Below are 26,443 nucleotides of genomic sequence, written 5' to 3'. Positions count from 1 at the left end.
TCTGGGCACCACACTTTAGGAAGGATGTCAAGGCCTTGGAGAGGCTGCAGAGGAGATTTGCTAGAATGATACCAGGGATGAGGGTCGGTAACCAGAGGACAGATTTAAGATAATTGCCAAAAGAACCAGAGGGAAGATGAGGAGACATTTTTTTAAGCAGCGAGTTATTGTATATGGAATGCACTGCCTGAAAGGGCTGTGGAAGCAGATTCAGTAATAACTTTCAAAAGAGAATTGGATAAATACTTGAAAAGGAAAATTTTGCAGGGCTATGGGGAAAGAGCAGGGGAGTGGGACTAATTGGATAGTTCTTTCAACGAGTTGGCACAGGCACGATGGGCCGAATGGCCTCCTTCTGTGCTATGTGATTCTATATAGTGATAAAAATATTTGTTGCCTTTTTAACGGAAAAAAAAAATCCTGGCACAATAGAGACTGGCCACCCTGGTGATGTCACTGATAGGGTTCTGCGTCCTGGGACATTTCTATCCATTTTAATGGAGTTTGACCTGGGTGCTGATTCAGAGCTTCCCAACTCAGAGAAAACACACTTATGGCAGAGTATGCATCAGTACGCACCAACAGTATATTCTTTTGAGGTCAGGCAACATTGGATCAGCTCCCAGGTTAGTGTTTAACAACGAATTACATTGAATGTACAACACAGAAACAGGCCATTTGGCCTAACTGGTCTATGCCGGTGCTTATGCTCCACATGAGCCTCCTCCCACCTCTCTTCATCTAACCCTATCAGCATATCCTTCTATTCCTTTCTCCCTCATGTTTATCTCGTGCTTCTCCTTAAATACATCAATGCTATTCACCTCAACTACTCCTTGTGGTAGCGAGTTCCACATTCTCACCACTCTCTGAGTAAAGAAGTTTCTCCTGAATTCCCTATTGAATTTATTAGGGACTGTCTTATATTTATGGCCCCTAGTTTTGGTCTTCCCCACAAGTGGAAACATCTTCTCTATCAAACCCTTTCATAATCTTAAAGACCTCAATCAGGTCACCCTCGGCCTTATTTTTTCTAGAGAAAAGAGCCCCAGCCTGTTCAATCTTTCCTGATAAGTATATCTTCTCAGTTCTGGTATCATCCTTGTAAATCTTTTTTGCACCTTCTCCAGTGCTTCTATATCCTTTTTATAATATGGAGACCAGAACTGTGCACGGTACTCTAAGTGTGGTCTAACCAAGGTTCTATACAAGTTTAACATAACTTCTTTGCTTTTCAGTTCTATCCCTCCAGAAATAACCCCAATGCTCTGTTTGCTTTTTTTATTGCCTTATTAATCTGCATTGCTACTTTTAGTGATGTGTTTAGCTATAATGGATTTGGCTGCATCTCATGCTTTAAGTAGCTCCCTGTCACCCATGCCAGTGCAAAACTATATTAAATAACATCTTCTAAACATAATGAAAATAATTTTTAAAAATGAATGCATTAATGACTACTTTGAATACACTTAAAAATAGTGTCACTGATATACGACTGCTTAAAGTGTCTTTTCTTAACTTGTGGTGTAGACTGACAATACAATGGGGACCAGGGGAATACCAAGGTGATTACATTTCTGAGAGACCTTTATAACTCGCACATGACTCACTTGTGACTAACTCGTGCTTTCACTGAAAGCCAGTGATAAGAGAATTCCCCCACCCACTCTTCCTCCACACACAATCTGTTACTCACGAGTAAATTTCAAGATCTGCAAGTTTCAGGAAACATGCTGTTTGCACAGCCTCGACGTGGCGTTTCGAGAAGACACTCCTGTCTCTTTTCTCAACTCTCATCGTACTTTAAAAGCTATCAGATCTCCTGGCAGGGGTTACAAGGTTTTAGCAACATAGGAACAGGAGGAGGCCATTCAGCCCCTCGAGCGTGCTCTCCCATTCAATTAGATCATGGCTGATCTGTATCTTAACTCCATCTATGCGCCTTGGTTCCCTAACCCTTAATACTCTCACCTAACAAAAATCTATCAATTGACCCCCAGCCTCAACAGCTTTTTGGGGGAAGAGTGTTCCAGATTTCCACTACCCTTTGTGTGAAGTGTTTCCTGACATCACCCCTGAACGGCCTAGTTCTAATTTTGCCCCCTTGTTCTGGACTCCCCCCACCAGAGGAAATAGTTTCTCGTTATCGACCCTATCGAAGCCTTTAATAGTCATAAACACCTCAATTAGATCACCCCTTAATCTTCTATATTTCAGGGAATACAAGCCTAGTCTATGCAACCTGTCCTCATAATTTAACCTGTTTAGCCCCACTGCATTGTACTCGCCATTCCTCAGTGGGTATCCTCTATTTAGCTCAGTCACTGCCATTTTACCAGAGAGCCCTTGTACCATGTGATGTTACTTTTGAGCTTTTGTTTTTATTATTTGACTGACTGCTTAAAGAATAATTATGTTTTGCGTTCATGTCAAATTGCATCTGTACATGTGTTCTGCAATCACAGAACATCATCCAGCTGTGAAACTGTATTGCACAATTAAGAATAACAGAAGAGCAAAGTTAAATATAGACCAAAACTGTATTGTCAAATTATGAGGAATTCACAGTATGCAGGCCAGCTGGTATTTGGAGAGGTGACCACAGAATGCACCCTGCATGTATGTATGTATATATCAATGTGTGTGTGTGTGTGTGTGTGTGTGTGTGTGTGTGTCTTTTCATATATGTGTACGTATGTATATTGAAAATGACATCTAAAATTGCAAGGAAAAATTACTCATAAAAAATAGTAAATATATTAGTCAGAATGTCTAGGCTAGAAATGACTATTAACTGATGGATTCCTTACTGCTCTCATGATATTTTTCTGGACATTGCTTTAGTGCAGACATCAATCCATTTATCTTAAATGGGTTGAAACCTCCACTAAAATAATGGAGGGGTGTCGTATCCAAGTGCTAAATGTTTTGCCTATTGGTCACTTCTAGCATGCTATCAATAATGCTTGTCACTTGACCTATGACCTCAGCCCTCCGAGACCTCGCCCAAGTGGCCGTTCCTCAGGGATGAGTTTATACAGTGAGTACTTGCATGCTACTCGACTGTCGGGGGCATCACAGGCAAGCCTGATTCTGTACTCACCCACCGACCAGACACAAACTTTTTCCGAGAAGAATGCAGCCTCAGTATTTCTTTCCCTCCTTGACTAGGGATACCCAGGCCAATTGTAGCATCCCAACTGCCGACACAGGGTGAGATCAGCTAACACAGCACAGACCAGGGATCCTGGTCCGCACAGCTCAGTATGACACCATGCAGTCCATTAAGCCATTGAGAAGCCACAAGAATGTATTTTAAAGGATAAATTACTGCTTTTTAAACCAAGCAAGTCGTTTTCAATTTTCTTGTATTTTCATTAAAATATTTGCTAGCGATGAAGCATTTTTTTTAATGAATTGCTGCTGCTCAAAGGGGGAAAAGGCATTCAAGTGATATACTGTTCCTTTAAGCGAGAGAACACTGTTAAAGTATATGGCAGGATATCAGAGTGGGTTTTAAAGAAAGAAGTGACAACCACAAATATTACCAACTGGCCAGTAAGTGATTGCACAACACAATATGCCCTTTAAACACTGAATTTTCCTGGCACGGTGTCAAAATCAAATCTGTTTTTCATTGTGTAACATTGACAACACAGATATTCAGTACAGCTGTGACACTGGATCTTAGGAAGGGGGGAGAGGGACCCAAGATAGTTGTTTTGCAGATGTTCTGGCATCCTACCAATGGGTCAGTTGCTTGGCAACAATATATCTGCCCCTATTTGCCAGATAAACATGTTTTGCTCAGGTGAAGATTGTTGTAAATTATATATTTAAAAAGTCAACCAGCTCATAATGGACTAATATCTTTACATAATGGTCGTTGTTATATTGCAGTTTTTGATCACAACATATTATTCATGGATCCCGAACGAATAAAGAAACCATAAATAAAACCCTCTCTACAATACACCCCTCACTACTTTTTGCGCAGCTCCTGAGGACTAGGTGGTGGAGAGTGCTAGCACACTGTCCTTTCACCACTGGGCTCTGATGTCAAATCCAGCAGAGATAGATTAAAGTCTTCTCTCTTGTCCAGCTGAAAAGGACCTATGCAAAACACACTTGACCAGCCTGAACCCAGTTTCTAGTAGACAGGAGTGCACAGCATGAACATATCCATGCCTATATATTATCGTGCTCACTCCTAAGGTTGGCTGGTGTGGGAAGTGAAAACTTCACACTGGTTTACGTCCTTTAAGGGTAAGGTTGAGTTGTTGGGGCAAAGAGGTTTTTGACCTGCGTCATAACCTGACTTGGGAGTGCTTGCTGCCAACACTGCATAAAAAATGTGAAAAGGAGTTTTGCCTTCCCGCACCCACATCCCTTGCCTCGAGAAACAAAGAACTCACCCATCCCAACCTTTTAGTTTTATAAAGGCAGTTACATTGAGATGGGCTGCTCATGGGGAGGCAGATTTGTATTATTGAACCCGATTTCTATTTATACATTCAATCTTCAACTATGGTCGTATTGCTTCATTATCTTATATGGAAATGTGGATATGTGCAGAAAATGTTGTAAGTTAGTGGATTTTTACCTCAACTGTGTCCAATTTTCGAGGTACATCTGCTCATGTATCTGTGCATCAGGAGTTCCTTGGTAGCCTCCTCTCCCCACTGATAATTTCCATTTGATTTCATAGCGCACAGTTCAGAAAAATGCCAAGTACGTCTGCCTAGCAAGTAAAGATTGCCCAGTGGACAAGAGGAGACGGAATCGATGCCAGTTCTGCCGCTTTCAGAAATGCCTCACCGTGGGCATGGTAAAAGAAGGTAAGCATTTGGACAATTCTAGATATATACTGTTGGTCAACCACCATCCCATTCATCATGCCCGCCTCTCAGGACAAGCTAACATTAGTGGTCTAATTCTAGTCACCTAGTACAATGCATTTTACTGTATTATAGAAGGGTACAAAAATAAGGTGTGTTTGCCCTTTAGAACGCAAGTCACTTCTTTACATATTCCCTTGAGGTGGTATTCTAATAGGGAAGTAACAGTTTCAGAATCTACCCTCCCTCCCACCCCTTACCATCATCTGTTATACTTTGTCACACATGCCTATCTCGTAAGTTAATGATCTGTGCTTTGGTTTACTTTCAATAATAATTGTAATCATCAGAGACAAAGATATTCAAAGCCCAAGGTCACCATAACAGTGTTAATAGGAATGGGGAAAGGGCTACGATGAGATGGATTTGCAGTAGATGGATTTGATATTGATAACTAGAAAAGCATTGGTGAAGCCAAAACATTGAGCTGGGAACCCTGAAGTACAGAAACATGGAAAATTTACAGCATAGAAGGGGGCCATTCAGCCCATCGTGTCTGTGCCGGTCGAAATAGAGCTACCCAGCCTAATCCCACTTTCCAGCACTTGGTCCTTAGCCTTGTAGGTTATGCATAGCCAAGTACCTTTTTAAATGCGATGTAGCATGCAGGAAGCTAAGGGTATGTAAAGACCATCCTTTCTGTTACGGTGGAACATAGGAACAGGAATAGGCCATTCAGCCCCTCAAGCCTGTTCCACCATTCAATTAGATCATGGCTGATCTGTATCTTAACTCCATCTACCCGCCTTGGTTCCGTAACCCTTAATACCCTTGCTGAACAAATATCTATCATCTCAATTTTTAAATTTTCATTTGGGGGAGAGAGTTCCAGATTTCCACTCCCCTTTGTGTGAAGAAGTGCTTCCTGACATCACCCCTGAATGCCCCCTTGTTCTGGTCTCCCCCACTAGAGGAAATAGTTTCTATCTGCCCTATCAAATCCTTTAATCATCTTAAACACCTCAAGTACATAGCATTTGTAAGTGATTATTAGCATTAAGGAATAAAGCCATTTGATTAGGATCTTTTCCTACCTGTAGACATGCATGCGACTTTAAACTTGCTCCTTAGAAGTAACACATGACCTCTCAACTTATAGAAAATATAGTTTGTTATAAGCTCAAAGGAACATTACCAGTGCAATTGATTCAAGGCTGAGAAGGATAGATTTTTGGACTCTAAGGGAATCAAGGGATATGGGGATCGGGCGGGAAAGTGGAGTTGAGGTTGAAGATCAGCCGTGATCTGATTGAATGACGGAGCAGGCTTGAGGGGCCGTATGGCCTACTCCTGCTCCTATTTCTTATGTAAACTGCAGTTTCCACAATGGCAATGCTTTGTCTTACGTTGTTGAACTGTTCAAAAATGAACATTGTTACCGTGATAATCACGCTGGATTCACAGGCCTATCACCGTTTTAAGATTTCCTCATACCTAACTGGCCTCATGCACACATTCCGGGTCTGTCCTACTACATCCAACCCTTTGAAAGACCCAACTAACCCCTAGTAATGACCTGGTCAATGCCTTTGTTATAATAGCAGACGGAGGATTGCTATATAAACGCATTAAACGTTGGTCCACTAATATGGCCAACTGTCATTTATTTGCAGTGTCCTCCCCATTATCATTCACTTGATCTCTTCTCTTGTCCCCATGCCTTTTCTGCTGGCAGGGACGGTTCAGGTATTGTAAATTCCAGAGTTCAGAGCTGATGAAAGAAAAGGCAGAAGGCCAATGATTCCATTCCATGAAAGAAGTTCTTCTTAGCGCATGGAGAATGCATGATATAGGCACTCACTTTTCCTTCTGGGTGTTGTAACACACTCTTAGAAATTCCCCCGTTTAAATCAGACCCGGTTAGTTCAAACTAATGTGCGACTGAAGAGCCATAGTGCAACTGAGCCACTCGTTCACCATCCAAATGGCCACTTAATTGAGCACAGCGCATAATGCAACAAAATGGCAGTGCACTGCATGATTCATATCGCTCGACGAGGCACGGCAGCACACCAGAAAAGCCCACTTCAAAGAGCAAGCTTCGCAGGTTATGGCAGATGGCATGAGGGGGCAGCGAAATGCCCTCTTCAGGCCCGAAGGTCACGTCACAAGTAAGGACAGAATAAAGTGGGCATTTGGAGATGACCACTAAAAGGGTCAGAACTCCCCCTCACCACACTTGGAAGAATGGGCGCAAGAAGGTGTCTAACCTGAAGAAAAGGGGTACGGTAAGAATCGTATGCGAATTAACCGAATATGCCACCAATGGTTTGAAAGATATTTGCTTGGATAGCATTAAAAAGAGAATTTTTACCAGAATTTATCAAGTAATATGGTGGAAATGAAACACAAAGGAAAATTGTTCTGAAATAATAGAACAGACCAAAACAGGAAGTTAATGGTATATGGCAAACTATCTGTATGCAAACCAAGCCCTGACAATAAGATTGTGATCACTCACATCTTAGAAGTGCAGCAAACATGATATTATAAATGGTACAATACGGTTTAAATTACGAGAGAGACTATGCCTCGAGCACAGTGCGTCCTTATTCAATGGATACTGGTCTTCTCCTTGCAAGAGAAGATGGCGCTTGATCGGAGAAAGTGTTTGTGGACTAGCGATAGTTCTTAACAAAGAAAGTCCCTTGCCAGCTCTAATGTCAACAGTGGCATCCTTAAAGGCAGGGTGACCACGGAGGGCACAAGGGATTCAGAAGTTGGAGGAAGTGACTAAGCTGCTGGTTTGTACAGTTGTAGTCACACACTGCATTAAGTTTTACATTCTTTAGGTCAAACGTCTGAGATTGAGCATGTCCGTTAAATACAGTAACATAGATTTTTTGATCAGCGTTGTTTTAATGCCAGCGGTCATGACTGCCATTAAAATAATTTGGGTACGGTAGCATAGTGGTTATGTTACTCAACTAGTAATCCAGAGGCCTGGACTAATAAACCGCGAGTTCAAATCCCACCATCGCAGTTTGAGAATTTAAATTTAGTTTTTCAAAAATCTGGAAATAAAAAGCTGCTATCTGTAAAAGTGACCATGAAGCTGTTGGACTGTTGTAAAAACCCAACTGGTTCACTAATGTCCCTTAGGGAAGGAAACCTGCCGTCCTTACCCAGCCTGGGCCTTTGTGTGGCTCCAGTTCCACATCAACGCGGTTGACTCTTAACTGCCCTCTGAAGTGGCCTGACAAGCCACTCAGTTGTTTGGGAAGGGAAATAAATGTTGGCCTTGCCAGCGTCACTCTAATCCAGAGAATGAATTTTTAAAAAACATGCTGATAGAATATCTAGGCTATTATGCACTGACACTGCTATAACATTATGGAAAATAATGTCTATGTGCTCGTTGTTATGTATTGAGCTCTCAGATACTTTTTCTCCTGCCCAACGTAAAAGCCAGCTCCCAGAGGCAACCCTGTGCTTCCTCCGAACTGAAGACTAACACAGGGAACAGGAGGAGGCCATTCAGCCCCTCAAGCCTGTTCCACCATTCAATTAGATCACGGCTGATCTGTATCTTAACTCCATTTACCCGCCTTGGTTCCGTAACCCTTAATACACTTGCCTAACAAAAATCTATCAATCTCAGATTTGAAATTTTCAATTGACCACCAGCCTCAACAGCTTTTTGGGGGGAGAGTTCCAGATTTCCACTCCCCTTTGTGTGAAGAAGTGCTTCCTGACATCACTCCTGAATGGCCTAGCTCTAATTTTAAGGTTAAGCCCCCTTGTTCTGGTTTCCACACCAGACGAAATACGGTAGATAGAGAGAAACTATCAACTACTTTAATTATCTTAAACACCTCAATTAACCACCTTATGCACAAAATAATCTGAACTAGTATTGCCCTTGCTGAACAATAAACTCATTGAAAATAGTACCAGCCGCCTCATACTCTCTTCGGTGTCCTCGATAGGTGGACAAATAACATTTTGATGGTCTGTGCTACACAGTCTATCACCGTAAATCAAGTTATTAAGAAGTAGAATTAATCAGAAGAACATGCACAGCAAATTTCACCAGATTACAGTAAGTGAATGCTTGACTTCTCCCTAGTCTTCTAACCCCCACTCCAAAAAGTAATAAATGTTTTGAAATTTCAGTAACTTCAAAACGCACTTGTGTGGTAAAGCTTAAACGTGAACGCGGAGATTCATGGACCGTTTTCCATCAGTCGCAGCTCATTCAACTGCCTGGTGAGTGAAGGTTAGCGAGCAACAGTCATACCCACTTCTTTGCTTTGAAGCTCAGATTGAGACAATAAAGTATCAAAGAAAAAGGTAGATTTCATAATTGAACACAGCTATCACTCGCATTAGGGTTTAAAAAACATCAGGCCGGTTTCCCAGAAACTGGTTTCCAGACACCCACGCCCTTCAGAACAAAGCCAACTATGAAAACTTTTGCTTTGCAGGACTCACAAATGGGACGGACCACCACAACTGTTTGGCTTTGTCTCCTTCTCCCATCCAGATGATCAATATTAAACGTTTCTCACTTATATGAGGACTTGGCAATTAACACTTGTTAAGTGGTCTGCCTAGACAGAGGTGACTCAATCCCCCTTTGAAGCGACATTAACATGTGCGGCCAAATGTATTTTTGGCATCCACCCAGACAGTTTGTTTCTCGCCAGCAGTAAACAAATTACCAGTTGGCCAACTAGCAAGATTTTAAGACAGAAATATAAAAAGATACACAATCGCTTATGGTTAGAAAGACGACAGATCTCTGGTCTGTAGGATGTTCATCGTATGTCATCTTCTCTCATCAGAGTGCTGGCCTCACACAGGGCAAGCTTTCATACGGAGGATGCCATATGCCAAGGAACTGTACTCGAATCGCTTGTCTCCTCGTGAAGCACGATGGAAGCTGGTCCATGTAGTGTGGGAGCATCTATCACCCACTTGCAGGGAAGACTTCAGTCATGCAGACGGCAAGCACAGTTGGAGCATCTCTCACGAACGCTTCCACTGATGTTCAGCTCTAAAATCCAAGACACAATAAAGGCTGGCATCCACGTGCTTGGGAGACATAATCAGGAGAAAGGGATACGGAGACCCCCCATAGAAATGCAGTGGTCCATGCTTGCAGAGATTGGTGGCCTATGTCCGGTTTTGACGCACGCAGCAGCACAGGAGCAAGTGGCTGGCTCTCAAGTCGGCGCTAATCCCTTGCCAACACACACCTCTGGACAGAAGAAGCCTCCCGAAGGCAAGCGCCCCACCACCCAACACACAACCAAAACGTTTCCAGCATACTGGCAGGACCCTCTCGTTCTCAATTGCATAGCAGGCATTGGACTCCGAAGAAGACCATGATGACATCTTGCAGCAAGCCACCATGATCTACTCCTTTCATTAGGAAAATCACATAGGAGTAATGCATGAGGCACAACGTGACCGCACAATAGCCCATTAAACACAGTCCTTGCATGCATTATTGCATAGATAAAAGCACTTCACTTAAAAATTGACATCAGTGTTTTATTTAACTGCGCTCGTCAGAAAATCACCTAACAGCATTTAGGAATGGTAACAGTATACAGAGGCGACAGGGAAAAGCAAGTGTACTAAAGAAATAGGATAGTCAAGCTGTGAAATTTGCATTGTTAACTTGTAAGGGCCCTTTGCAGGCCTCAAGGGAAGAATTTGTCAACGAAAGCCTGATGCACCAGTTTTGTTTCCTGCTGCTGATGGATCCTGTTCACCATCATCCTCCTCTTACATGGCTTGTTGCTGCTTCTGAGCAAATTCCATGGTTACACCTGTTTCCATAGCGCTACTTGGCGGTGTGCAGCACACATTACTGTTATACTTCCAACTCTCTGTGGGGGGGGCCCCTGAGTTGGGGGGGGGGCCCTCAGTGGTCCAGCCATTGCTTCAACACCCCAAATGTCAGCTCTCTGCTTGTTCTGCTACTCTTTATCTTCCCTCTTGAGGGGTATGGGGGCTTGTACAAAGGTGTCATCAGCCATGCTTAGCAGCAGGTACCCCAAGCCTTCCAGAAGCTAACGTTGCAACCTATCTGCACCTTCAACGTGTTGTTGAACGCATGTTTACTTTAAGGCAGTATGAGAAGCTCCTTTAGAAACATACAGAATTCTCTGCTGGTACTCTCGTAGTATTTGCATATTTAGGAAGTAATAATTATTTCTGTTGATGAAAATAACGGCATTGTGTATAGATAGATGCACCAATGGCTCTATGAGCACAGTCTATGGCACCCTATACCCGGGAGATGGCCCAATCTTGGTCCGTCTCTCCTGCTGGTATTGCAGCTCACTATTCAATGTGTTGAAGTTACGTGTATGATGAAATAGGACATGTGACCTATTTAATGGAGCAGTGAGCAGCAATTTAGTTCCTGCATGAGTGGTAGGATCCTGTGACATAAAAGTTGATAGCCATCATTACTTTCAGATATTGACCTGTGGCTGCAGGTCTCGTTCTTTCAGATGACTGGGTTCAGTATAGCACCCTTGAGCATTGCTGCACTGTGAGGTGTGTTGTAGCTGAGTTTCGTATGGTAATCCTGCTGGATGCCTTATGTGCTCTCTAACCTCCTGGACTCAACTCTGTTGGTCCTACCCCTCCAACAAATCTAACACTAGATGCTGGACCTATGCTGTTCTGGGCATCTATATAGCACCTTTAATATAGCAAAACATGTCACGATACTTCAGAGGTGCAATCAGACACAAATGGATGCCAAGCCAAAAAACGAGATACTAGGAAGGTTGAACAAAAGCTTGGTCAAAGAGGAGAGTTTTAGAGAGAGGTGGAGGCACAGAGGGGATTAAGGAGGGAATTCCAGAGCTTAGGGCCTAGAAGGCTGAAGGCATGGCTGCCAATGGTGGGGCGAATTGTGTGCAGGATGCACAAGAGTCCAGAATTGGAGAAACGCAGAGTTCTCGGAGGGTTGTAGGGCTGGAGGAGTTTACAGAGATAGGGAGGGGTGCAGCCATAGAGGAATTTGAAAACAAGGATGAGAATTTTAAATTGGAGGTGTTGGAGGACCTGGAGTCAATGTAGGTCAACGAGCAAAGGGTTGATGGGTGAACAGAACTTGGTGCGAGTTAGGATACGGGCAGCAGAGTTTTGGATGAGCTCAAGTTTATGGATGGTGGGAGGCCAGCCCGGAGAGCATTAGTCATGTCTGGATGTGACAAAGGCATGGATGAGGGTTTCAACAGCAGATGAGCTGAGGCAGGGTTGGAGGCAGATGATGGTACGCAGGTGAAAATAGGCGGTCTTTGCGATGGAGAGGATTATGGGATCAAAAGCTCAGCTCAGGTTTGAATAGGATACCAAGCTCTGGTTCAGCCTGAGACAGTAGCTGGGGAGCGGGATAGAATCAGTGGTAAGGGTACAGAATTTTTGGCAGAGGCTTTGACCTTCCCAATGTTTAACAGGAGGAAATTGCAGCTCATCCAAGATTGGATGTTGGACAAGCAGTTTGACAGTAGAGGCAGTGGAGGGGTGGGGAGGTAGAGTTGGGGGTCATCAGCATACATGTGGAACCTGACCCCCATGTCTTTGGATGATGTAGCCAAAGGGCAGCATGTAGATGAGGAAGAGGAAGGGGGCCAAGGATAGATCGCTGGGGGACTCTATCTCAAGGGGGCTGGAATACAAAGGGGTGGAGGTTATGCTACAATTGTACAAAGCTCTGTTAGACTGCATCTGGAGAACTGCATTCAGTTCTGGACACCACACCTCAGGAAGGATATATTGGCCCTGGAGGGGGTGCAGCGCAGATTCACCAGAATGATACCGGGACTAAAAAGGTTAAAAATATGAGGACAGGTTGCATAGACTAGACTTGTATTCCCTTGAGTATAGAAGATTAGGGGGTGATCTAATTAAGGAATTTATGATTCAACGATTTGATAGGGTCGATAGAGAGAAACTATTTCCTCTGGTGGGGGAGTCCAGAAAAAGGGGGCATAATCTTAAAATTAGAGCTAGATCATTAAAGGGTGATGTCAGGAAGCACTTCTTCACACAAAGGGGAGTGGAAATCTGGAACTCTCTGCCCCAAAAAGCTGTTGAGGCTGGGGGTCAATTGAAAATTTCAAAACTGAGATTGATTGATTTTTGTTAGGCAAGGGTATTAAGGAATATGGAACAAAAGCGGATACATGCAGAGCAGATATAGATCAGCCATGATCTCATTTAATGGCGGAATAGGCTCGAGGGGCTGAATGGCCTCCTCCTGTGTTCCAGAGGTAACAGAGTGGAGGCGGGAAGAGAAGCCATTGCTGGAGATGCTCTGGCTGCGACTGGATGGGTAAGAAAGGAACCAAACGAAGGTAGTCCCAATTAGCTGGACAACTGATAAGAGGCGTTGGAGGAGAACGGTTTGGTCAACCGCGTCAAAGGCTGCAGAGAGGTCTTTGATGAGAGCTGTTTCAGTCCTGTCGCAGGGCGGAAACCTGATTGGAAAGATTCAAAAAGCAAAATACTGCAGAAGTTGGAAATCTGAAATAAAAACAGAAAATGCTGGCAAGACTCAGCAGGTCAAACAGCATCTGTGGACAGGTTAACGGTTCAGGTCAATGACCTCTGTTTTTACTTGAGAGGTTCAAACATGGAGTTGTGGGAAAGATGGGCACAGATTTGGGCGGTGACAACATGTTCAAGAACATTGGAGAGGAAATGGAGGTTGGAGATGGGGCGGTAGTTTGCAAGGACAGAGGGGTCAAGGGTGGGTTTTTTGAGGAGGGAGGGGTATGAAAGGGAAAGGGGACAGTACTTGAGGAGAGGGAGCCGTTTACAATATCAGCTAGCAGAGGAGCCAGGAAGGGGAGTTGGGTGGTCAGCACTTTAGTGGGAATGGCATCAAGGGAGCAGCAGTTGGGTCTCGTGGACAAGATGAGCATGGAGAGGGCATATGGGGAAATAGGAGAGTAAGTAGAGACAGACACATCATCAGGGCCAGGGCAGATGGGAGCTTGGGGATGCACTTGTCGGAGGTAAGGGTTGAATGGCAGAGGAAGGGATTTGAGGAGACGGTTGGTCATGGAGAAAAGAAGCTGGGGGGTTATCTCCAAGACGATCTTGGAGTAGTGGCCGGTTTTGGTAGGAGAGTGAAGCCCGAAAGCACTTGATGTGGTCCAAACAAATCTGGTGATGAATGGCTAAACCAGTTGTGCATCAGACTGGCTGGTCTGCATGCCTTAAACTTGTGGGAGTGAAGATGGGGGGCATATCAGGGAGAATGACCAGGATGGAAGAGAGTAACAGTTTTACTGGGGACAAGGGCATCAAAGATAGAGGTGAGGGACTGGTTGAGCAGATCAACAGCTGCAGAAGTGTTCTGGCAAATGGAGGACCAAAGGCTAGGGATTTGGTAGTTTGAAATTGCAATTGTAAGTGACTTGGGGCAAGAGTTTTTTTCCAGGGACATAGAAGGAAGTGGGGTTGGAAGAGGGTAGGGGAATATGGGTGGTGAGGGATACAAGGTAGTGGTCAGAGTTGGCCTTGTCTGTGATCGAGATTATGGGAGTAGAGGCCACATGAGATGGCAAGGTTGAGGGGGTGGCCGTGAATATGGGTAGGAGAGTTTATATGGGGCGAGAGGTTTAGGGGGGATAGGAGGACAGTGATCTCAGAGGAGAGAGAGCAAGATAAGTTGAGATAGAGATCAAAATCACCGAGGATGAGGGAGGAGAGGAGCTCAGTGCAGTGGCTGAGGGAGGAGAGGAGAATATCTGAGAAACTCAGGATGGGGCTTGGGTGGGGGAGGTAGAGAATAAGGATTTTAAGAGAGAGGCAAGGGGGAATAGGACAAGGTAAGGTGCTTAAAGGAGAAGGTGCCAGGGGAGCAGGGGGACAGACCAAGGTGAGATTTGGTAATGAGGGTTACACCGTCACTGCAGTGGTTTGGGTGGGGCAGGTGGTGGAAGGTATAGCCAGGCGGGGAGGCTTCAGTAAGGGGTAAAGTGTCATCACCCGTGAACCAAGTTTCTGTCAAGACTGTGATGTCGATGTAATCATCCATAAGGTTGTAGATGGCACGAACCTTTTTCACGAGTGAACGGACATTCTGAGGGGAAATGCAGAGAGGCGTGGTAATTGTTGATCCGCTGGCAGAGTCCAAGAGGGTAATGGTGGGTGAGTGGGACGGGAAGGAGGTTGGTGAGATTAGCCCTCAGTGGGTGTGCTGGGTGGGAAGGTTGTCGAGAAAGGAGAATGGGGCAGTTGGACTTGTTGCTCATAAGGAGCAGTGACCGGTGCCTCAATTGGCACTTCAGAGAATGCCACGAGAGGACAGAGGGAAGCTGTGGGCTTATCCAAGGGGGAAGTCAAGCCTGGAACGCTGGAAAGTGAGTAGGAAGGCAGAATAGTGATGGATTGGGGGTAGAGAGTGGGTGGAGGCAAAGTACCCAAGAGGGGAGAAATGAAAGGTGACATGACTGGGTGACAGGAAGGGGAGGGTCAAGAGGGAAAAAAAAGGGAGGCAGAAGTAATGGGCTAGGGTCTGGAGCAGCAGCCAAAATATGCACGTGAATGGACACAGAGTAAAATCAAATTACATAGGCATGTCGGGGATTAGGAGAGACTTGACCTGGTTGTAAACCGATGATAGAGAGGAGACGATCTGAGAGTCTAAAGTTCGATTCTGAGGCCCAGTGGTGAGATGTAGTTGACTTGTAGACAGGTTGGAGTCAGCTTGAAGCACTGTTGAACCAATGTCCAGGTTCAGGGACAGCTGTGAAGAGAGAGAGTGAATCGAGGAGCTGTTTGAGGAACAGAGTGTCAGTGGGTAGGCTGTTCCCTGCTGAAACTTTGCCCGCTCCCTCTCTTGCTATAGCGGCAGATTTGATTGGATGCAACGAACGCAATGTGCGCAGAAAGTCAAGCCAATGAATAGTACATAACTTGGCGTTATAAACAGTTGCACATGAGGAATTTTACGAGAGGCGCTGGAAGCGGACGAACGCTTCGCTTGCGCAAACTCTTTTTTAAAAAAAAAAATCCCCTCCCCGGTTAACGCTTACTTTGTGCATCCGCTAGCTCCAACGACGAGAAGCATTTCTAGGCCTTAGAGGCTTAAAAAGAAACTCTAACTTTTTTTTAATCTTCCAGTGGTCCGCACAGACAGCCTGAAAGGTCGTAGAGGTCGTCTTCCATCCAAACCAAAGAATGTTCAAGAAGCTACGCCTTCAAATGCTCCAGTTAGTCTCATCACAGCGCTGGTCAGGGCACATATTGATTCCAACCCAATCATGTCCAATCTAGATTATTCCAAGGTAAATATGAGGAGAAAAAAAGTTGAGAGGTTTAAAAAAAAAATGTTTGTATCAGAGGAGAAGGCGGCAACATATAAATTTGCAATTATATTTATATATTTGCAATCCAGTGACAGTCTGGAATCAATTTTAACTCTTGCGTGGCCGGTTAGCTGCCCGCCCATTCCAGCAGCAGAGGCCCGAACCTCATTTTAAAAAATCGAACCGACGAGCTGCAGGCACAATTGGGCAGCCCAGAGGCCCCGCTCAGCCGGCAGCGAGATAAGTCCCGGGACATCAACAGCCCAGGTTATTCTTGTGGGGCCAGGACACTCCGTGCTCCTCCTGGCCCCACCCCACAAAAATAATTTCAAACTTACCTTCTCGGGACCTCTGTGGCTCTATCGCCGGTATAACGCCCCGGCCAGTTCTGGAATTTGCTTATTATAAGAGGCCTATTGCCTGAAATAGGCAGGCGCTTTGGGCCGCCCAAACGTTAGGCCTCTGTGGTAGCCGGCTGTTCGTTGACATTAACGGGGCCAGTAAATCTACCGACCCCATTTTGAGGCTGTTCCCACCCCGTTACTGATGATTTCGGCAAGTTAAAATCGACCCCACTGCTTTTGCTTGTGCGCGGGCAAGACTCTAGGTCAGCTTTAATCTAGCACACAAAAGAATATCTCGAGTGAGATTTGAACTCATTACATTCTCACAATAACGATGCAAAATAAGGGGGAGAGACTGGTGTCGAATCCTAGATTCCCCCCCCCCCCGGTGTCACTAGTCACTCAAAGTAATGTGCTTTCTAACCATACTATAGACATCTAATGGGCGTTTAATACATCAAATCACTGTGCAAGTAAGGTGTTGATGGCTCAACAGGAAGACCAGATTTTCAAGGCATTCGTGCTAAAGCAAAGGATTTCTTTGCCTTGTGAAAATATTTTGTGGCACTCTGTTTTGGTTTGGCATTGTACTTTCGAAACATCGATTCCAACTCATGCATTTTTTTTTGTCTGTTTCGAGATGCTTTAAGTGGGCATGAAAAGGTGGCACAGTGGTCCTACTTTAAAGTAAGCCCGTAACACCATTCCCCAGCCTGTTTGCTTATTAACGTTTACCTAAGCACAGAGTTAGCGCGCACGGGCGCAAATGATCGGAAGACAGCAAAAGCGCGGCTCTGCTCGCGAAAAAAAAAAGCCTGGCGCCAACTTCGCTTGTGCGAGTGCGAAATTTGCCTTCACAAATGATTGGAGTAATCACTTCTACATTGCCAGTCCAGCTCTGGAATAAATGCAATCAGAAACCAGCATGCATTTTCTGTCTACTTAAAAGGAGAATTGAACCAATTTACAAAACCGGCAATGCCAGAAATGTGCTTACAAGTCCAATGCTCCGTTGAAAGCTGTCACTAGTACACTACTGCTTTGCAGAGCAATCCCAGTTTGTAACAAATGAACGACGACATTCGTTTTTTTTAGTTGTTCTGTTTAACAGAAATATTCTCCAGTTGATTTTAAAATGTCTGGTACAGTTTCAGGAATCGAGCACTTATCAGTCAGAGGAGGAGGAGGCAGATGACATCCGACAGTTTTATGAGTTGTTGGCAGGTTCGATGGAAATGATACGTAAGTGGGCGGAGAAGATCCCAGGGTTTAATGGTTTGCCCAAGGAGGATCAGGATCTACTGCTGGAATCTGCCTTCTTAGAACTCTTCATCCTCAGGCTGGCCTACAGGTAGGTATTCGAACCCAGCCACCCGTCTGTCAATACTTCATTTTGTTTCAAAGCATTTTTGCCCCCACTGTTCTCCTCTCCTCTCCTGAAGACCATGAATTATGTTGGTGTACAGTTCTATGGTACCATTCTGTACTTATTCCTTCTTCTGAGTGTTAAACAAAGAACTCTCATTCCTATAGCACATTTCACGACCTCAGGACGTCCCAAAGTGCTTTACAGCCAAAGAAGTACTTTTTGAAGTGTAGTCACTGTTGTAACTCAGCAGCCAATTTGCATACAGCAAGGTCCCACAAACAGCAATGTGATAATGACCAGATAATCTGTTAGCAAACTATTCGACGATGGGGGGGAGACATTCCAGCTGCTCCCACTCCTGTCCTCAACCAACGTGTATACACAACACACACACCCTTCCAGTCATTGGATAACAATCGGGAATGGGTGGCTTTATTTTTAGCCCCTCCCTATCGCAGGTTCACTGAGGCCAGTTATCCAAAGCCCTGACTCAACATTTCAAATGTTAGTGCCAAATTGTGTTGCTTCACTTTTTTTTAATATCAACTATTCCAATGAATGATGCCCTAGCTGAAGAGATGCAAATAGCATAAGTGACACTCAATCATGATATCATCCATTGAACAGTCCATACAAATTACAGGGGAGTGAATAACATGTTATTGTTTGGCAGAGAAATCCCAGTTTGTAGCAAATAGACAATGACAAAAAGACAATTGGACATTTACTTAAAGAGGACTAATTTGCAGGGATATGGGGGATAAAGCTGGGGAGTGGGACTAAATTGGACAGCTCTTTCAAAGAGCTGGCATAGGCACGATGGGCCGAATGGCCTCCTTCCGTGCTGTAAGATTCAATGATTCTATGACATTTCTTCAAGTAGTGGTATGTCATGCTAGAAATAAAATTGAAGCTATCCTGAAGTTGCCTCTGTTGGTGTGAAATTAATTCTGGATTATATGGAATTATGGAAATAAATCACCAATTTGATTTATTTTATCCTCCTTACTATTCTAGTCCAAGGCAGACAAGAAGATTGGTTTCCATGAACCCAGTACAACTCTGTTGAGGTGTTGTGTTGACATGTTGCTTGCAGGTCCAACCCTGAAGAAGGCAAGCTCATCTTCTGCAATGGCGTCGTCCTCCATCGTCAGCAGTGTGTGCGTGGCTTTGGCGAATGGATTGACTCTATCATCGACTTCTCCTCCACCCTGCAACGGATGAAGATCGACATGTCCAGCTTCTCCTGCCTTGCAGCATTGGTTGTAATAACAGGTGAGTCCTTTCTTTACTCAGACGTCCCTTCGTCTTGTCACCTTTACCCATTGATCCGGATGGTGCCGCACTGCCTCTGGTCCAACATAGCTTGAGTACAAGCTCCAGGCCACAAATCTTTTCATTCAGCCAACACTTCACTTGGAAACCTTGAAAGGGACATTGTTGTCAGCAATTTCTTGCTTGCAGCCCAAGTCAGAGATATAGAGAATGCAGGGAAATTCTGGATCAGTTTTATGCTACACAAAATCATGAGATTATATATATATCCTTCCTCTTGAACGCTATCAATATGCTTTTACACAATTACTCACTAACTGTCCTCTAGATCTGAGTACTCTCTTGATACCATGAGAAAATGAATTGAATGTTTTTTTTAAAAAAAAGCCTTGCAATTGTTTACCTTACAACATCACCCTGGCAAGTGATACTCTAAAGAGGAACTGCTACATGGTCTTATAAAACCGATTAAACGATTCATTTCAAGCAATTGCCTGCATTTAGGCACAAACTCGAATTGTTTACAGTCCATCCTCCTCCGATCCACAGCAGCCCCACCACATGCTATAAATGCTCCTGGATCACACACTGGGCACACCAAGGCAGCAAGCTCCCTCCGATACAAACTTCCGGATGTACGGCAAGCAGGCTCAGCGGCGTGGCGCAAACAGATGATGGGCTGCTACACCATTTTAACAATGTCAGCCCAGCGACCTTTGAGTTTCCCCATTGAAATTAAATAACGTGAAACAAAAGGTAGGTCATCTCCAAACCAACTTTTCTCCTGAAGTTGCCAGTGGCGACGCTCGGGAGACGAACCCCCGATTTTGGGAAACTCCTGCCGAAAGCGGGAGGGTTGGGAACCCTACTACCTAGTCTGGCCTCTACATGACTCCAGTCCTACACTATAAGGTTGACTCTTAATAACCTCTACTCTCTGAAGTTACCTAGCAAAAACAATTTCAGGGTAACTAGGGACCGGGCAATAAATGTGGCCTTGCCAGCATCACCTGCGACGCAAGAGTAAATATTTAAAAAAAACAATGTAACTTATTAAATTGATTGTTTGTTTATTCTTTCTCCTCTTTAGTTTTCATAGAATGATACAGCACAGGAGGAGGCCATTTGGCCCATCGTGCCTGTGCCGGCTCTTTGAAAGAGCTATCCAATTTGTCCCACTCCCCTGCTCTTCCCCCATAGCCCTGCAAATTTTTCCCCTTCAAGTATTTATCCAATTCCCTTTTGAAAGTTACTATTGAATCTGCTTCCACCACCCTTTCAGGCAGTGCATTCCAGATCATTACAACTTGCTGCGTTAAAAAAAAGTTTCCTCATCTCCCCTCTGGTTCTTTTGCCAATTACCTTAAATCTGTGTCCTTTAGTGACTGACCCTCCTGCCAGTGGAAACAGTTGAACACCTCTGTTAAATCTCCCCTTAACCTTCTCTGCTCTAAGGAGGGGTTTCTTGCCCTTGTGTTTCCCTAGGCCAAGTACTGGTCTCCAACTATGAGGAGTAGCAGTTGACCTTCTTGCAGGCCTCTATCTACTATGGAGCTTCATAGATAGCAGCCAAAGGGAAGTTTGAACCCAAGACTCTCTCTGGTGAAGGAGGAGGCCTGGAGAGAGTAGGCAGTGAGTGGGGAGGCTTGCAAGCAAACTGCTTATCCATTCTTGTCTAGATTGAATTTAAAAACATGTCTTCGTGCAAGAGGGGGAATAACAACTACTTTCAAATGATCCTTAGCTTTATCATTTTGAATTATTGTCTGTAGTTTTGCATCCATTTCTGAAAATGAATTTCATGGCCTGTGTTGGTTTTGTGATGTTTCAGACCGGCACGGCTTAAAAGAACCCAAGAAAGTTGAAGATCTGCAGACTAAGATTATAACTTGTCTGAAAGACCACGTCACATCCAGTGCAGGCGAGCAGATGCGGCCAAACTACTTGTCCAAGCTTTTGGGCAAACTACCTGAACTCTGTACCCTCTGCACACAAGGACTACAGCGTATTTTCTACCTGAAGCTCGCAGACCTGGTTCCTCCACCTGCCATTGTCGATAAGCTATTCTTGGACACTTTGCCTTTCTAGAGTAGCTGCCAAGCTACGTGGCTGTAGAACTGGACCCCAGCCATCATATTTGATGTGCAGTATGAGCAGGGAGTTAAACTTACACTGGAACCAGTTCAAAATTGAATGGCTTCAGGAATTGGACAATTATGCTATGCGCTAGTTGGGTTTGCTATTTTTCAAAATGCTGTTTTTACTTTATTCAGCATACAGATTGTTGGGGGAAAAAATAGTCTCTACTACATTGCAGCTTCTACAACGCAATCTTAACTATATAGCTGCTCTGAGCTTGACAAACTTGTGACATCAGACCCTCTCGGAGAAGATGACAACAGTGGTTAGAGGTACTCTCTCACTCTGCCCCCATATTGTCATGGCCCTTAATCCCAACATAAGAACAAGCTAATGCAACGTGATGACATTACTGTATCGTGCACTCTCAATCATTGTGGCCTCTTACATCAAATGAGGGTCAAGAAACATCATCATAGGGGCAGATTTGTGTTTTTTTTTAAATGAGATCGAGACAACTTATTTCAGTGATCAGCTATCAAAGAAAATGGATATGTGTTCTATCTGTCTGGGCTGGATTTGCAATCGTATACAAGAGGTAGGAAAACAATGTCCAACTCAGTTGTCATTGGAAAGAATAAAGCTTCAACCTGTCTATCTGGGATGGATTTTGAAAGGACAACATTCTTTAACACTGTAACCATTCAATCTTCAAAAGGTTCTTTCAAGGCCAGTCCTGGACAGTCAAGACTGAGAAAGCTGAAGTGTGACAGACTAAACCTTGAAATATGCCCCTGATGTATTCTGCATGGATTTTTCACACTATGGTTTAGTAACAAAATTAGTTAATAGTCAAGGTGAACAGAACACTGGCTGGAAGCTATGAAGCCAAATCTCTTCAGTTAAGAAGACTACACTCATGCAATATAGCACAAATTATTGGTACTAACGTGGATGTTTTAAATTGTTCTCTTTTGCTAAGTATTGTTAATAGTCCTGGAACCAAGAGTGGATAAACTTGAACTCGTAGTACCCCCTTACAGAAAAGGTTTGAGACTTGTGTAGGATAGAGCAAAGTCTGTTGTACCAATGGCAACAGGCACTTTCTAGGGAGGAGGGGGGAGGGAGTGCGCTTTCTCTCATGAATCCACTTGTCATCAGTTGGCCTCTTAGCTATAACACCAAAGTTGTATTGGTAACATCCACCAAGTTATTTTTTGGTTATTTACATGGACTATGAGCATTTTCAAGTGTCTATTCCTGGCTTCAGCTTATGGTCACCCATCTGACAAAAGGTTCAAATCAATTGGTCTATTGATTGGTTGACAGGGAGCAAGGGTGAAAGAAATGTGTGGCTGGGTATAATTGTCTGAATTTATCCTATATAGAGACCATCATGACTGGAAATAACATGTTTTTATCTCATATGGGGAGCACTGAATCAGTTGTAGTACTTAACATATCTGATGCCATAATGGAAATGTGTACATTTTATATTGGTTAAAAACCATGGACTATATTTACAGTGCCTTACCAGTCATTATGTACAGAAGGTGCTTGATTCTGAAGTTGCCAGGAAATGATATAACTCATTGCACATTGTGTTATCTTGCAGTTGAGTCCTCATCTGTAACCTTTTACTGCTTGCTTGTAGGCTTGCAAAACTGGTCTCTTCTGCTCCTGCATTTGGAGCTCAGTAGGGCAGCTCAAGTGCCAAGTGATACCTGCACTTTGAGACTTCCACCAGGCTTCTAATGTAGACTTATTTTCAACCAAATGGAAGGGGTGGATTTCCGAGAGGGCTAGTCCGCTCATGTCCCGTAACTTGGACGGAGGAGCTGCGGAAACCCAGGAATAACGCCATGAACGAAATGCCTCCCCGCTCTTTCCTCTTCTTCCCCTCTTTCCCCCCCCCCCCCCCCCCGTACTGTTTGGATACTTCAGATGGCTCCTATTAAGGTCCATCTGCTTATGTTAATAAGATGTTGCAATGTAGGAGAAAATGTAAGATGTTGTTGCAAAATGCATATACTTTTCTATTGTTAATATATATTTTTAAACCGATTTTTTTCAATGTTAGGATATGAAGTCAAGATGTCTCTTCTAGTTCAATGTTTTAAAAAAAAATGTCCACCTGGGGAGAAATTCCTCCAGTTGTTACATCTATTCTATGCACAAATTAAGCATGGGGTCGTTTGTGGAGTTTGTGCTAATAAAGCTTTTGTCTGCTCCAGCACTGCTCCTAAACTTCCTTCCTGGTATAGTGTATATTCACCAACAGTCACAGTGTAAGTTTCTTTCATATCCCGATAAAAGGCCAATTAAGGAAACCTCGTGCAAAAATGATACCACCTTGAATTTCTCACATCTAATGCGCAATAAAAGCTGGGGTAAGAATAGCTGAGGCAGCTGGCAGAATTGCATCAGGGAACAGAGTGGCCACACAAGTATCGTAGAATCATAGAACGATACAGCCCAGAAGGAGGCCATTTGGCCCATTGTGCCTGTGCTGGCTCTTTGAAACAGCTACCCAATTAGTCCTACTCCCCTACCCTTTCCCCATACTACTGATGCTACCTTATTTCTGTCTGTGGGACAGCCTAAGTATAGTGCCCAGTGTAACATTGGCTGAGGTCTTGGTAGAGGAGTATGGACTGCAGGCAACAACAGATAAGAAGGGTCAGGGGACATAGGAGGTTGACTAGTACCCCACGCAATGAACAGAATGAGCGACCGGAGCTTTACAGAGGATCAGTGCCAGAGGAGACTTCGGGTCAGCTGTCATGATAGAACAACGGGATCTTGATAAATTGGGTCAGTGGGCCGATGAATGGCAGATGGAGTTTAATTTAGATAAATGTGAGGTGATGCATTTTGGAAGATCAAATTGGGCCAGGACCTACTCCGTTAATGGTAGGGCATTGGGGAGAGTTGTAGAACAAAGAGATCTGGGAGTACAGGTTCACAGCTCCTTGAAAGTGGAGTCACAGGTGGATAGGGTGGTGAAGAAGGCATTCGGCATGCTTGGTTTCATTGGTCAGAACATTGAATACAGGAGTTGGGATGTCTTGTTGAAGTTGTACAAGACATTAGTAAGGCCACACTTGGAATACTGTGTACAGTTCTGGTCACCCTATTATAGAAAGGATATTATTAAACAAAAAAGAGTGCAGAAAAGATTTACTGGGATGTTACCGGGACTTGATGGTTTGACTTATAGGGAGAGGTTGGATAGACTGAGACTTTTTTCCCTGGAGAGTAGGAGGTTTAGGGGTGATCTTATAGAAGTCTATAAAATAATGAGGGGCATAGATAAGGTAGATAGTCAAAATCTTTTCCCAAAGGAAGGGGAGACTATAACGAGGGGGCATAGATTTAAGGTGAGAGGGGAGAGATACAAAAGGGTCCAGAGGGGCAATTTTTTCACTCAAAGGGTGGTGAGTGTCTGGAACGAGCTGCCAGAGGCAGTAGTAGAGGCGGGTACAATTTTGTCTTTTAAAAAGCATTTGGACAGTTACATGGGTAAGATGGGTATAGAGGGATATGGGCCAAGTGCAGGCAATTGGGACGAGCTTAGTGGTATAAACTGGGCGACATGGACATGTTGGGCCGAAGGGCCTGTTTCCATGTTGTAAACTTCTATGATTCTAACAAGACCCCCAGATGCAGACCACCATCTACTCTCCACCCACCAGCAGCAATAAAAGTCATTGTGGTCCTCAACTACGATGCCAAAGCATACTTGTAATCACCCATGGCAGAAATCGCTGGGGTCAATCAGTTTGTAATATACTGCTACATTAATTCTCAGACAATCATGCATGCCCCATCTCCCTATTGTGCCACCAAGCATCAACATTGAGCTACATAAGCACAGGACTGGCAGATGCCGTTTTCCCCAAGGTACAATGAATGCGTATAGCCATTTGCGCATCTTATGTCGAGTTACATCAAAACTACAGCACAGAAACGGGCCATTTGGCCCAACTGGTCTATGCCAGCATTTATGCTCCACTCGAGCCTCTGCCCTCTCTACTTCATTTAACCCTATTAGGATATCCTTCTAGTCCTTTCTCCCTCGTGCTTATCCAGCTTCCCCTTAAATGCATCTGTGCTATTTGCCTCAACTACTCCATGTGGTAGCGCATTCCACATTCTACCACTCTTTGGGTAAAGAAGTTTCTCTCTTTACACAATTCAATTGCATGCCTCAACAGGAAGGGCTTTTATCTCTGAGCGTGCTACTAGTATGTGCCTACTGCCAGAAAATCATGCACGTGAAGACACCGTTCCCGGGGAATACTCATACTGCCTTAATTCTCAGACAATCATGCATGCCCCCAACTCTTTAAAAGGGAAAGAAGTTTGGCTCGGGGGAACATTGGTTATCCATAGCAACTATTTCTGATGGCACATCCATAGCAACCCCACGCCCCAGCCAAGCACAGCTACGAGGAACGTGGGTGAATTAGGAGTCTCATGAAGTGGATACTTTGGGTCCGCTCATAATGCTTAAGATTTTTAAATCTTGGGGGAGGCGGGGCGGGGGTAGGGGTTACAATATGGCGCAGAGAAGGTTTCCTGAATTTAAGCGAGTGTGCATAATATTGCTTTGGACAGAGGTGTCACCATGGAATTGCTGAGGAGCAGCCGGGCCAGGAGATCGATGGTGTGGAGGAGCCTCCAGCAGCAGAACTGCCAGAGCAGGAAAGGAGACTGGTGTGTCAGACTCTCATTGCCGATTTCAACTCTTGAACCCTGCACATGGTCCCCTACAACAGTTGTCACGGTAGATTTGCTCACCTGGACCTCCTATCTGCTTTGCCATACCCGGTTTTCCCTACCATCTGTATACATTGTATTATCATTCTTAGTGCTGTTGCATGCCTTTCTGATGAGTACATTAAAAGAACTGACTGCAACATATAAGCGAAGTGTAATGTTCTTATTTGAGTAATAGTCATGCAGTGAACGTGGTCAATGTAATGTGCTGCTCTGCTTTCCCCTTGTGCCTTGCGAAATAATGGTGAGTGATATGCCTCATACATTATTCCTAAATGATTCCCTAATGGTGAGTAATCTGCCTCATACATTATTCCTAAATGATTCCCTAATGGAAGGAGAATGCTGGCTGACTACAATGTGCTCTCATGAGTTTCTTGGGATTCCAGTGTGCCACGACCTTCA

General features: G+C 44.2%; 1 protein-coding gene across 4 annotated transcripts in view; it reads left to right on the top strand.

Annotated features, from left to right (window-relative positions):
* Positions 1-26,185, top strand: part of LOC137307265 (nuclear receptor subfamily 4 group A member 1-like) — a 59,003-nt gene extending 32,818 nt beyond the window's left edge. For all 4 annotated transcript variants that reach the window (XM_067976701.1, XM_067976699.1, XM_067976700.1 and 1 more), the window contains 5 exons: positions 4,709-4,838; positions 16,005-16,168; positions 17,682-17,884; positions 18,999-19,177; positions 21,009-26,185. In XM_067976701.1, the coding sequence (XP_067832802.1) occupies positions 4,709-4,838; positions 16,005-16,168; positions 17,682-17,884; positions 18,999-19,177; positions 21,009-21,265 (933 nt within the window). In that variant the 3' untranslated portion in view covers positions 21,266-26,185. The remainder of the gene's footprint in view (positions 1-4,708; positions 4,839-16,004; positions 16,169-17,681; positions 17,885-18,998; positions 19,178-21,008) is intronic.
* Positions 26,186-26,443: the final 258 nt, after the last annotated feature.

This window comes from Heptranchias perlo, chromosome X, assembly GCF_035084215.1.
Source record: "Heptranchias perlo isolate sHepPer1 chromosome X, sHepPer1.hap1, whole genome shotgun sequence".
NCBI classification, from domain to species: domain Eukaryota; kingdom Metazoa; phylum Chordata; class Chondrichthyes; order Hexanchiformes; family Hexanchidae; genus Heptranchias; species Heptranchias perlo.
The sequence above is the reverse complement of the archived record's forward strand: the minus strand, read 5'-3'. Positions and strand labels throughout refer to the sequence as shown.